The 14,598-nt window shown below is 40.5% G+C and overlaps 1 protein-coding gene across 3 annotated transcripts in view; it reads right to left on the reverse strand.

Moving 5' to 3' along the window:
* Positions 1-5,428: 5,428 nt before the first annotated feature.
* The window catches only part of ADGRA1 (adhesion G protein-coupled receptor A1), a 471,200-nt gene continuing 462,030 nt past the window's right edge, over positions 5,429-14,598 (reverse strand). For 2 of the 3 annotated variants that reach the window (XM_058188059.1, XM_058188058.1), the window contains exon 19: positions 8,896-10,302. In XM_058188059.1, the coding sequence (XP_058044042.1) occupies positions 9,090-10,302 (1,213 nt within the window). In that variant the 3' untranslated portion in view covers positions 8,896-9,089. Of the gene's footprint in view, positions 8,825-8,895; positions 10,303-14,598 lie in introns of those variants that run through there. The other variant, XR_009155704.1, reaches the window with a different exon arrangement.

The following is a 14,598-nucleotide window of genomic DNA, read 5'->3' on the forward strand; positions in this document are numbered from 1 at the left end:
GATTGGACACTTTTTGTTAGGCCTGGAGGCCATCTTTTCTTTTTGATCTTCAGGGCTGCCACACTTAGTCTGTAAGAAACTGGGAGGGGAGTTAACATGAATGTCGTGTCCCACTCCTCCGCTGACGGCCGGGTCAGGGAAATCCGAATCAGGCTTGCCTCTGCAGCTCTGCCCAAGTCCTAGCAAAGTCCTCAGAGCAGGCAGGAGACCAGTAAGTGACTTCAGCAAGATAAGTTTGACTTTTGCCTGACTCAGAGACTGCCAGAAAGCAGATCCTTTATATAGGCCATGGGGTGTGGCTCCATGACTCAGCACTCATTAAGGCCTGCCCCTCCCTTCCTTCTGTTGCCTCCGCCTATCCAGCCTTCTGATGCGAGGGTCACACCAATCAGCAGCTGTTGGGAATAAACCCTCCTCAGGCTCACATGCTGTGGAGGAGGGGGAGGGGTCTAGCTGCTCCGTTTGCCTGGGCATGGAGTCAGGGCTGGGGCCGGGAGATGCTCCTTCTTCTGCAGTTTGTGTGGGCATGGAGCCAGGACTTGGGCCGGGAGGCATACATTCCTCAGTGTTCGGGAGCAGGTAAGAAGGCCCCGGCTGCTCTGAGGGCGGGCAAGACACAACAATGAAGTTGGTAGAAGTAGTTGGCCATAACAACATTCTTTTCTCTGAGAGTCAAGGACGTTCAGTCTGCACCTGGAGTGGCGTGACTGGGAGGCATCTCCAGTTGGGATGGTGGATTGTTTGGACCATGTGATGGACATGTGGGTGCAGGGAAAGGGACCAACTTTTCTTTGGGTGAGGAAAACCTGGGAGCTTTCCGATCTGGGTTTCCCCCAGATGTGCCAATATGATATCTCTAATAAAATGGAAGTTTGAGGAACTGCTGGCCTTGGAGTCTTCATTGGTTGGAACCCTGGCAATTTCTTTTATACTTATTCAAATATTGATTTGCTCTTTTTTAAAATGTTCCCATTCTTTAATTTGTATTTTATTCTTTTGATCCTTGAACAAAAGTTCTACTACTCTACCAGCATCAAGTTGCCGGTATTACTTGGCATCATCTTTGGTATTCATGAGGTGACACTTTATTTTGTTTGTCTTTTAAATGGGAAGCCATTGTTAAAATGCAAAACTTCACACCAGCTTCAAGTATAAATTGTATTTTTGTGTATCCTCCAGATGCAATGATGGAAATTAAAAATGATACCAACCACTATGTTTAATAAGGCATTCCTTGGTCAGAATAGAAGAACAGAGATGACAGTGAATATTTTGGGACGGTGGAGAATGAATTAGATCTTACCAGTTTTGTTTTGAGGAAAATAGAGATTTTGTGACTAGCCACACCCATCATGGCTGCCATTTTGAGATGATACGTAAAACATGCTTTCAAAATTCCAACAGTTTGGTTGCAAAATTGATTAGAACTATAACAAAAATATTAAAGCATTTGATAATAAATCATAACAGAGACTGAATGTGTATGAAGAGGAAACCAATCCAATCCTCCGTTCTATGAAAATGTTGCACAATTTAATGTTTTGTTGAAATTGGCTACTTCAAGAGTGTAGACTTCAACTCCCAAAATTCCTCAGCCAACATATTGCTGAGGTATTCTGGAAGTTGAAGTCACACATCTTATAATTGCTACAGTTTGAGAAACACTGTTCTAAAGTGTGTGTTTTCATGTTTAGCACTGGAAAGCGAAACACACATTTTATCAATGCATACAAATAAAATAAGAATTTGCATTCCTCTGAAGAAATGTACGGCTAATGGTTAAAATCAGGCAGATTGAAAGACAATATTCAACAGTGTTTATGTTAACACATTCCCATTTTCCCTTCATCCATCCACCCCCAATTTTATAGATTTTATGTATCTATAAAACAAGCTGTATGCTTTGTTTGTCATAGGCAAGTTTAGTGTACTTCTTTCATGCAACTCATAGATAGCACTGCATTACAGAGATGAAATGCCATGGAGGTTCAGCCCTTTCTTGAATTCTATTTTATTCTGCGGGCTGCTTCAAGTGCTAATTTCTGTTCTGGTTGCCAAGTTCTTTCGAACAAAGAATGAATGAACATGTAGCGCTCCAGATTGCTCATAGAAATTGGTAATTTTGGAAGGGGGAAATCGTGGGTAGAAGAGCATTTGAACTGACGGAATCCTAAAATTGCTTCTGCCATTATTCAGTCTTAAGTGGTTATTAATACAGAGCAGATTGTAGAAATACTATAGCAATAGATGATGAAGAAAGAGCCACTGTTGGCAATTCTAGGCAAAGTTCCAGGATGACAGCTTTTAGTGCGATGGAAATGCCTCAAAGAAAAGTTTGGAAACAAGTACATATGAAATAGAAATCCCGCTAGAATGTGAGAGCAGATGGCCAAAATGAAGAGGCATTGGTGGATAGCAAAACTTCCTGTGAGGGATCACTTCAGAACTAGAATTTTCTCTGGTTTTAAGGAATGGCATGGCTTAAATATTGTCCCATACCAATTTTTGGAATAATAGCTTGCCCAGGCATATATTAAAGAAACTTAGCACTAACCTGCAAAAATAAACTAGCTCCCCTCAAAGCCAAAATATAGAGCTCCAAACATTTCTTATAACATACAGTAGTAAGTGATCCTGTATATTTATTTTCCCAAATTAAGAGAGCTCTTATTCTTTCTTCTGGAAAATAAACGACAATCTCATTCCCACGTCCTTGTGTATGTGTATCTAAAACATTATATATTTTGTGACTATTTCATTCTGAATTAACATATTTTGATTTTTCAGAACAGATATGGTACTAATATTTCAAGAAAATAAAATGAAATTACTAATACAGGAACTAATACAGGAATTAGTTGAATCATTCATTGTGGACATTAGATACGAAAATCTGGGTGCTGCGTGATACGGCATTCACCCATTCCCCATCCAGGATCTTCAACACATCCATAGGCAGAGCAGGCAAGCTTGAGAAAAAACTGAGGCTCTCTACAGTGGCTGAATTTAACAAAATCCAAATCAACCATAAATGCAGAAATGCCACAGAATATAAATTCCAGATTAAAATCTCTTTATAGAGGCCTGTGATGAAAGTTCATTTGAGTCTAACCATGTGGAGAAAATAACTGCAAGCATGCTATTTGTGTGGATGTGTTTGCGTTATTTTAAATTTGAGGTTGAAGATCAAAATGGGAAGGGTTTGTTTGAAGTGTTTTCTCATCAGTTTTTGATTCATGGCTGGAAAAGTCCCTGCATTTTTTATTTTTTGTGGGGCATGGTTTTCAGAAATGGTTTGCCCTTGCCCCCCTCCTAAGAGGGAGTAAGCGACTGGGACAAGATTAGCTACCTGGCTTTGTGCCTAAGGCAGTACTAGAACTCATAATATGCTAGTTTGGTGTGTGGTTAAGGCTAGAAATTGGTCTCCCAATTTCTAACCTTAACATCTACACCAAACTGGCATATTTCAACAGTGTATTTATATGTATGTGTTTGTAGGTAAGAGATGTATTAGACCAGTGATGGCTAACCTTTTTGCTGTCGTGTGCCAAAACCTGGGGGGTCGTGCGCGTGCTCATACCCATAATTCAATGCCCCCATCCCCCGCCACATGCGCGCATGACCCCCTGCACTCCGTTTTGGGCCTAGCAGGCGTACCTGAAGCCTCTGGAGGGTGAAAACAGCCTTCCCCACTCCCCCAGAGTCCCATTCCCCGATTTCCTGTGGGCCCAGTAGGCCCGTTTTTTTGCCCTCCCCAGGTTCCTGAAGCTTTCCTGGAGGCTGGGGAGGGAGAAAACTGCTCCTCCCCGGAGGCCCTCCAGCAGCTGAAAACCCCCTCCCAGAGTCTCTGTGCGAGCCCTGTACTTACCTGGCATCCAAAATGGGCCGCGTGGAGACTCCTGGCACGCACGCTGGAGCTGAGCTAGGGCAACGGCTTGTGTGCCTGAAGATATGGCTCCACATGCCACCTGTGGCACGCATGCCATAGTTTCGCCATCACAGTATGAGACAGATGGAAGGGGGATGCTGGTTTTACCTTTGAGTCCATTTTGCCATGTTCTTCACCCCCTTCCCAGTGTTCCAAATTCTGATCTACTGAACTATGTAGCAGCTTCAAAAGGAACAGCTTTCCCAAGTTCAACCTGGAAATAACAAAGATTAAATTTGGGACTGACATTCCAGATTTGTTTTGCATCGTGAGAATCCTTCTCATACTGCCAGATTTCAGGGAACACTTCTGCTGCTAAGATCTTTCTTGTTTCAAGAAAAAAGTACGTATTTGTTTATTCCAACTAGGGTCAGATTTTGGTATAGTATACAATAGCAGCCCCCAATCTTTTGGGCACCAGGGACCGGTTTCATGGAGCAAGGTTCTTCTGTGAACCGGAGAGAGCATGGTTTCGCATGCTCCCTGCAACCCGTGGATGGGGCTTCCCTTGTGTGCGTGGCCCGGTTTCTGCCATGCTGTCGCCGGTGCTGGTCTATGGCCCAGGGTTTGGAGACCCCTGGTGTAGGAAAATATATTTTCCCTTCAAGTTTAACCAAATCTTTCTTTTATAATCAGAATATTTTAAGGTTTAGGGTTTTACAATTCATCTTTCACTAGAGATGAACTGTGCAATCAATATCTTGTGATATCTATAATTGATGTATAATTGCCTTGTGAAATCTAAAATTGCATGAGCATATAATAATTTATTTAAATTCATATGCCATAACTTTGGCATGATGAGCTTTCTTCTTCTTCTTCCTCTCAAGAGCATCTAAACATTTTCAAATTTTATTTTGGAAAGATGAAGACAGGAAAGCAGATTTTCAGGACATAAAAGAGGCTTAGTGAGTTTAGGAAATCTGTGCTTGCTGGTTTTGCCAACATAATTCCGGTCTTATTGGATTTAAATCCTGCAACACTAGGTAGGATGTAGTATGTGATGAAATTCCTTACTTTTAAGAAAAGATAGAACCATGCAAATTGCTAGATTCCTTTGAAGATATGTCTTGGGAAAAATTATCCCTATTCCTGCTTCTGGACAATTTCATTTATGCTTCATGTAACCAGAACTTGCATATGGTAATCTCAGTTATTTAGATTAGGCAAGTTCTGATTCAATTACATGTACGGAAATCTTGAAATTAAATACAGTTCCATATCTGATTCTAAGACCTGGCAAAGGGAATAAAACAAATAATCTATGCCAAAAATGTGGAAAAAAAATATTGAGTGTAAATTTTTAGGTTAAAAAAAAAGGAGAGAGAGACAAAAGCACAAAATGATTTTGGGTCACATTTCATGTTAGAGAATATTTTTAATTTATTTAATATCATAATTACCTACTCTGTTATTATATTGTATATTTTCTAAAAAAAAAATGCAAACAGATTATTGCATAACATTACTTCCAAATTAGCCCAGAAAGTTTTGCTAACTTCAGACACAATATGAAAGGTGTACTAATGCTGAACATTAGTCTTCAGGAAAGATTTATGCCAAAGATTTTTTTGTTATGTGAAAAGCAGCACCCATTTCATTATCTTTGTTTGGTTTTCTTAAGACAGAATAATGCTGGCAAGGGGAAATACAAGCTGGAAACATTTTTGTGGGTGTATGTCTGCAGGGTGACTATTTTGCCTGTATCTCAGAATGTGCAAACTATTTTGCATTATTCTAGAGGTATAACATAACTAATACAGAATATTATAAGTATCAGATACAGAAAAGTGGCTTTTAATAGTGTATTTATGTGTCTACAGTTTCACTGATGTTGTGGATTTGTATTGTGTCCATGAAAAAAACAAATTATAAAAATTAGGAAATATATTATACTCACAATGCAAAATACTGTATTTTAGTTTCTGAGACAGTTCAAGCATATACAGCAGATACATAATAAAGCTCGGGAATTTTTTATCATCTAAAAGAAGCAATCATGAAAAAAGGAAATTCTGTTCATATCTCAACACCCATTTAGTGCATTCTGCTGTGTTCATTTTTGAAAGACACACGTAAGAGTGTGTGTAAACATACACACACAATGAATACATTATTTGCTACAATTTACAATATATATAGTTATATATTTATATATACACATATAGGTGTGTGTGTTTGAATTTTATAAAAATACCAAAAAGAAAAAATTAATTCCTTGCACTCAGATACTGAGCATTAACCCTTTGAGTACTTCGTCCCCACCTGCAAAGACTGCAGAACATATTCATCTGACCCACATTTTTAGAGCATCCCACTTAAAATCATTTGTGTATGTACAGTGTGATGAAACAGAGTCGTACGGAACATAAATCGATTTAGAATGTGCTGATAATAATACAGATAATGAACCAAGCTCTATTAAGATTGTCGGGAGCAGAAACCCATTGATATGAAGCAAGGGTCCCCCCCCCCCCCCCCGCAAGAAACAAACTGTTAAGGTTAATTGAATGTGTGACATCTTTATCAATTGACTTCCAACATCCACATAATATTAAGTGTTTCAAGAATATCTGCAAAGAGGTGGTTAAAAAAAAATCCAGATTGGGGCACAGCAATGTGATCAAAGCTGGTCCCCCCTTTTTATAACGCATGTATAAAGGAGGCAGGGCTTCAGCTGGGTGGTTGGTTGCCACCATCTAGAATCCTTCCCTGGCTTTTTTCTTTTAAGCATGGAATGACTGATTATTTTTCATCACCGCTCCCCACCACACCTTGAGTCGTATGATTCCCTTCATTTTAAGTCACCAGTTTAAAACTGCACTGTACTTTTATTTTAAATCTTAAACAGCAACTATACAGTAATTCTCTTATTCATGTTTATTAGTGCAATGTGTTCAGATATTCATAGATTTTTCTCCCCCCCCCAAAAAAAACAACAACAAAAGAAAATCTTTTTTTGCTGAAAGTTCATGAACAGAGAGTAATGTTGGCCCTCGAGATTACTCGATCCGAACAAAATAAATCAGTGAAGGGTCAAATATGTATGGAACTATAAAGGCAATCCCATTTTTGTTTTAGCAATGGATTAAAAAGGCGTGACAAAGGAAGTGATTTCATCCCAAATACAGCATAATTTAAACATCTGCTCTTAAAGTGATATTTCGTTACAGTGAAGTCCTATATGCATTTCCTTAGCAATGAGGGCCTGGGGTTTGCTTAGAATGGCCGTCAAGGTCACAAAGCTTTTACTAGCTACTCTTGGACTGGACTACTATGATGATGATGATCATCGCATAACAATGCATGTATAAATCCTCCCTCCAATCTGGAAACATTGTCAGGAAACAATCCAATCAAAGTTAAGCACTTTGGGTTTCAGTGTTTTTTAAAAAAATGCAAGCCAGTACTGAGGTTCAATTGTCTTTCTCATTGACATCAATGCATTTTCAAAGTGCTTAGCTCAGGCTGCTGACGTCTTACTTTATTTCTTGAGCAAATAATTGCAGTCCTCGAAGAGTTAATGGGAAAGCACTACTTTGCCTGGACTGATGATGATAGGGCTACTGGCAGGTTAATTCCCAAAGGCAAATGGACCAAAGAGTGAAATTGGTGGAGAGACGGCTACTAGAGACATACACAGTGCCACATTCAATGGGACATGCTTTGCAGAGACATTAGAGTGCACCCTTATCAAAGCAATCTTTTAACATCATAGAAAGGATTGTGCCACTTAAAGGAGTGCAGAAGATATTTTTTTCCTTTTTTTCCCTTTTCATAGAGTCAAAACGCTCTGGATTAATACCAACATGGATAGTCACAGCCTTTTACAATAGGGTATTTTTTTTCCCTTTGTACATATGCAACATTAGAAAACAACAAATGGCATTATCCTGACAGATGTCATGCAGAAATTAAAAATATTATTATTAATAACAATAATCTTAACAACGAAAAAAAAATACAACCAGTACAGCACTGTAGATGTTAACATAGGACTTTACCTAGTGTTTCCCTTCTGAAGAGAAAGAAGACAGAACAGTGACATACACTACATGGTTTTACACGCCATAGGCTACAGAAGATCTTTTAGAGGCAGTATCGTTTTTATAGGCCTAAAAAGCTGTGTTAGGCTGGTTATAAATTCCTTTCTTTTTCTGCTGACTTCAAAAATTAATAGAAGACCATTTTTGTTGCAAAAAATAATCAAGGAAAGGCTGTGATGCTGATATGTGTAGAAAAGTATCGGATGCCAATACAGATTTTTTAAAAAAGAAAAGGAAAACAATACCACATAACATGATACAGGTAGTCCTCGAATTATGACCTTTTGTTTAACAACGGTTCAAAGCAGCCTGAAAAAAGTAACTTGCATTTACCACTCTTGCATTACCCTCGTGATCATGTGACCACCATCTGAGTGCTTGGCAACTAATTCACATTTATGACCAGTTGCCATATCTTGCTGTTATGTGATTTCAGGCAAAATAAATAAATAAATAAATAAAAAGGTCCATTGGAAAAGCTAGATTTGTTTAGTAACCATGTGATTTGCTTAACAATTGCAGTGATTCACAATGACCACCATAAAAATTGTTGTAAAATTGGCTCCTGCTCAACATATGACAGAAATTCCAATCTGAATTGTGGTCATAAGTCAAGGACTACCTGTAGTAACAAACACCTCACGGTCTGCTTCCTAGGTTTACATTTTCATTCTCCCTTGAAAATTATTCTGTTGTTCTTTTAAAAATAATTTTGAGACTGCCCCTGCTTTTTAAAAGCCTCTTCTTATTAAAAAAAAAGAAGAAGAAGAAGGTTGAAAACCTGTACAGTTACCTCATGTGCCACACCAACACGTAGAATCTTATTCAGTTAAGAACAGGGGTCTCCAACCTTGGTCCCTTTAAGACTTGTGGACTTCAACTCCCAGAGTCGTTGCTGGCTGAGGGACTCTGGGAGTTGAAGTCCACAAGTCTTAAAGGGACCAAGGTTGGAGACCCCTGGTTTAGAAGGAAAACAAAGACCAACAGTACAAACCTACCTAGGTCTACTCAGAAGTAAGCCCACCAAATTTAATTGGGCTGACTCCCAAATTGTTGTATATAGGTTTGCAGTCTAAGATGCTTTGAGCTGCAAGCTGAGAAATGTGGCCTACCAACTACACAGTAGTTTCATTCTTCCACGGCCCCGTTTTGATATTTCCTGTACTATCTGAACTGTAGATCATGGCTTCATGCAAGTTTCCCTTTAGGATTCCATTGTGGCTGGTTGTGCTAAATGGCAAGGATTGTGTCCGTGGATGCATTTCAAAATGAGGGCCTGTCTCAGTTTCTGGGACTTTAGCACAACTGTAGATCACAGTACTTGCATCACTACTTTCAGGCTGAGTGATAGTTGGATAGGGACTGTTTTTTGCACAACATGGCCGCCTGTGGCCTGAGTGACTGTCATGTGTACTATGTGGACTGTCTGTATGTGAGCTGTGTATGCTGCCGTCAATACTTGAAGGGATGTGGTAAGCATACTCCCTTTCTCCTGCAGATCGATGTCGGCTAAAATAGCGTGGTTTAGTTCTACTTTTCAAACATCTGTGAATGTGCATGTTGGGTCTGAAAGTCCCTTCGTTGTGGACATGAATATGAGCTTCATCTTCCAGGAGCTGATCACAATGCATTTTTGCACAGCACGGAGTGACCGGTGAAAGGCAGTTGACGTGGTTTTGAACAGCCTGTAGATTAGTGAGTTTGCAGTGACTAACGGCTGGGTGATTAAAAATGGCAGATTTACTTGGGCATGGTGATTCTTGAAGGCATGAGGCATGAGCTTGGCTTTCACCATTGACATTAACTTTGGGACGGACATTAACTTGCACTGAGTAGGTGTTCCTTCGAGAAGGGCAACAGGACCACCAGCAATGCCACACATCATCTCGCTTTGCACAGTGATGGATGAGGATGAAGAGCCCCAAGGTTACACAAAATGCTCCATATAGGCAACTAAATATCATATCCAAGAAATGTCCTTGAGAAATAGCCAGGGCGCCAAAAGTCCAGGTGGCAGTAAACAGAAACAAAGTGAACGCAGCAGCTCGAAGCTGAGCCTTGAAGGAGTGCTCATTTTCCAACAAGGATGAAGACATCATTGAACAGGTTGCTTGGGAGACTGATCCAATGTCTGTCATGTGACTATGGCCAAGTTCAGGACTTGCCAACCTTTGCTGATCTTCTATCCTTTCCTTTAATTCATACTTGCGTTCTGGGTGACGCCTCAATTGCACATAGGTGCAGAGGAAGTAAATGCATGTTACCAGAACAATGAATGCAAGCGGTCCATAAAATGCACCAAGACTTGGCTCCCATGACATCCAACAACTACACACAAGGGTGGGGTGGAATAGAGTTTATTTAAAAAAAAAGAAAATAAATCAAATTAATAATATTGAAGACAAATTACTTTCTATTGCAAAATAAATAAATACATTTACAATAAACTGTAAATTGTTTAGAAAAAATGTGTCCTCTACAAAAATGGGGCTTATATATGCACAGTAAAGATAATTACAGGTAGACCCCTACTTAAAACCATTCATTTAGCAACTGTTCAAAGTTAAAACATCACTGAAAAAAGTGACTTATAACCAGTCCTTGCACTTTACAACTGTCGCAGCATCCGGATGGTCGCAAGATCAAAAATTTGGGTGCTTGGAACTAGCATGTATTTACAATAGCAGTGTTTTGGATTTCACACGATCACCATTTGTGACCTTCCAAATGGGCTTCTGAGAAGAAAAGTCAATGGAGGCGGGCGGGCGAGGGGGGCAAAGTCTCAAAGGTGCTTTGTTAAAAGGCAACCTGACTTTGTTTTTTCCTTGAGGAAGATGTTTCGCTTCTCATCCAAGAAGCTTCTTCAGTTCTGACTGAATGTCGGGGTCAGGGGTGGAAATGGAAGGATTTATATTCCTTTACAGTCATCTGGTCATTAGCACTCTCTCTGAGAGCCCTTTATCTGTGCTGACAGGGTCACTGGAACCACCTATCTCTTATTTACAACACAATCCTTTCAGCAGTTCCAAGGGTTTTCCACCCCTATTTGGTGGATGATTCGGGTGACCCTGATGGCACAGATAAAGCCCCAAGTGGCCTCACCGGCTTTCAGAGAGAATGCTAATGCCCAGATGACTGCAAAGGAATATAAAGCTTTCCATATCCCCAACACCACCATTCAGTCAGAACTGAAGAAGCTCCTTGGATGAGAAGTGAAACGTCTCCCTCAAGGAAAAACAAAGTCCAATTGCCTTTTACAAAAGTACCTTTGAGTCAATTATGACCTGGATGATTGAGAATCTCCATAATCAATGGGGGGGGGGGGGGGGAAGAGAGAAGGATTTGCTTAATGACTGCAGGATTCACTTAACAATGAATGGCAAAATGGTCATACGTTCAGGCATAATTCACTTAACAACCACCTTGCTTAGCAATGAAAATTTGGTTCCCAATTTTAGTTGTAAATCGAGAACTACTTGTAACACCCATCTAGTTTTTACCCATAGAACAGCTTTTAAAACTGACATCTTAAGCAATATTTTTAATAGGATCTCAGCCTGTTGCAGAGACTGGTCCGCCAGTGAGCTCAGCGGCTGAGGTAAATGTAAAACTCCCTTTAATCTCCACATCACACTGACTAATGTATCATACAAGAAAATAAGTTTTCATTAAAGCTCTCTAGATACCAAATCCAATACTCTGGTTTTGAAACACAGCTAATAAAATTACCTCACAGTATATTGTCAAATCTGAGTGCATCCACAGAGAAAAATTGCGGATGGTTAGAGATTCACTCACTCATAGGTCTCTAATACAAACTACAATGATAAAACAATGATGGAATGTGCATTGCAACATCACAACACTGACTCTGTCTTTTCACATTTGGGTCCTGACATTGGACACAAAAATGGCAGGCATGATATTACACTACACGCTTTGTCACTTGCTTCCCTTGTCTTTCCCCTCCTTAGTATCCCACTTGAATTCTCTTCTTGATTCCAATCAACAAAAAGACGGGAAATGGGGTTCACTCAGAGCCACTAGTGTAGAAATTTTTTGGCAGTGTGATTGCTGAAACCTCCCCTTTTGTGTAGAGAAGTGGAGGAAACAGATTCTTCTCAGCTAATGTAAAGGAGTGAAGCAGTTAACATACAGGAGCCTGGAAGAACAAAAGCCTGTATCTACCAACCCAGTGCCCAAAGCTGGACAAAGTAATATATGAACTTAAATATTCCTCTAAAAGTAGTCCTCAACCTAAAATTGTAACTGAATCCAAAATTAAGGTCATAAGGTTGTTGCAGTTGTAAGTTGAAGCGCCACGTTACCAAATTCGATTTGTTGACATTTTTTGTGACAGTCGTTTAGCAAATGCAGTGGTCGTTAAGCAAATGCAGTGGTTGTTAAGCAAATCCATTTTTCACAGTGAGTGGGTTTTTTTGCTGGAAACCAAAAGTGAACAGTGGAACTGGCAAAAAAGTTGCAAATCGCAGTCAAAGGACCATGGGATGCTTGCAAACGGCTGTAAAACCGAGTTGGTTGCCAAGTGCCCATAGTGTGATCACATGACCTTGGATGGGTGTGGCCATCGTATCTTTGAAAACAGGTTGTAAGTAGCTTCAGGGAGGTCCTTCATAACTTCAAATGGACGGTAAGTTAGTGGTTGTAATTTGAGGATTACCCGTAAATATCTCCACTAGGGAAGGATTGTGAGTGAGTGGCTGTCCCAGAATGGGCCTTTTCAGTGGTAGCCCCCTGATTTTAGGATGCCCTCCCTAGTTAGGGTACAATGATACACTCTTTACTGTTATTACAGTGCTGCGCAACTCTATTCTTCTAAGAGCTAGGGATAATAATTCGTATGCTGCATAATTATGAAAATAATTCATAATTACTGATAGTCCTCGACTTATGATCATAATTGTGCCCAAAATTTATGCTGCCAGGTGAGAATCTTGTTAAGTGAGTTTTATGACTTTTCTTGCCACATTTGTTGAGTGAATCACCGCAGTTGCTAAACTAATAACACAGTTGTAAAGAGAATCTGGTTTCCCCATTGAATTTACTTCTCAGAAGGTTGCAGAAGGGGATCACATGACTGCAGGTCATTGCAACCCTCATAAATGTGACCATGGGGACGCTGCAACAGTCATAAGTGTGAAAAATGGTCCTAAGTCACTTTTTCCAGTGCCGTTGTAACTTCGAACGATCACTAAATGATCTGTTGTCAGCTGAGACCACCTGTATTTTCTTCCTTACTGCTATTGTGGTAGTTTTGCTCAGTTTTATTCCAGGCACTCGAATATAGGTTCTTCCACCACCACCACCCCCGAATATCCTGAGCATCCACTTACAGAGGCTGTGCTTTCCAGGCGCTAGGATGAACAAGGGGATAAACTCTGAGCTGATTCAGTAGATGCTCACATGTACCTTTCAGGTTGTGCAGTGTGGCCTTATTTAAATTTCTCTGCTCTCAAGCGAGTCTCACTAACACATAAAATATTAACAGCTTCCTCCCATTCCTCAGAACAGTTTGCTTGTTTAGTTAAAAAACCCCAACTCAATAACCCTTCCCCCAGACAACCTCTAGGTCCATGATGGTGAATCTATGGCAAGTGTGCCAGAGGTGGCACGCAGCGGCCTCTCTGATGGCACGTGAGCCGCTACCCCAGTTCAACTCCATTGCGCATGCGCGCGCTCCTTCCACCGGCCAACTGGTCTTTGGGTCTCTGCCGTGCTTGTGTGGGGGTGTGGTGCATGCAGGCAGAGCATTCACACATGCGTGGGGGGGCGGGATGCATGCGTGGGGCCATGTGTGCTTGCATAGGAGGCGGGATGCATGCGTGGGGCTATGTGTGCATGTACAAGGGGCCGGATGCATGCATGGGACCGAGTGTGCATGCACAGGGGGCAGGGCACATGCGTGGGGCCATGCGGGCATTGCATTTTTGGGGTTGGGTGCGCATGCATGTATTCATATGCACTTTGGGCACTCGGTCCAGAAAAGGTTAGCCATCACTGCCTTAGGTATCCCAAAAGTCTTTCAAGAGCTTCACAATACATAGCAAACAAAGTGAAGTGAGAGCCAATGGAACTGTGCTGTAACGTAATCTACACCTCTCTCCCTCCCTCCCTCTCTCTCTCTCTCTCTCTCTCCCTCCCTCCCTCCTCCGTGAAATTTTACCCCTTCCACTTGTTTCCTGGTATTGTGATATCTGGTATTGATTGCCTGTGATTAAAGTGATTAAACTAAAGTAGCACAACCTCTGTAAAAGTGCTGGCAGGAAACTCTCCCAGAAATTTATGAACATAAATAATCAGATCTTTTAACACCCTGTTGATTATAAGTGATTGTCTAATCACACGTGATGGAATAAATAGGTTTTAATAGGGCAGAACTTTTAAAAGAGTTTTGTGCTCTCTTTAATCTGCTGGATTTCTTCCTTTTTTTCTAATATGAAATTCTCAAATGAAATTTCCTAAAAGTATTTCCATGAAAGAAAAATACAGTTTACTTTACCTCCTCTGTTTTTCTACAAATAGGGGAACACTGAATCTGCCTGGACATTAACTGAAAAGCTTTCCTTAAATGCTACCAAAATATTGTAATGCACAATTTATTAA

This window comes from Ahaetulla prasina, chromosome 6 (assembly GCF_028640845.1).
Source record: "Ahaetulla prasina isolate Xishuangbanna chromosome 6, ASM2864084v1, whole genome shotgun sequence".
NCBI classification, from domain to species: Eukaryota; Metazoa; Chordata; class Lepidosauria; order Squamata; family Colubridae; genus Ahaetulla; species Ahaetulla prasina.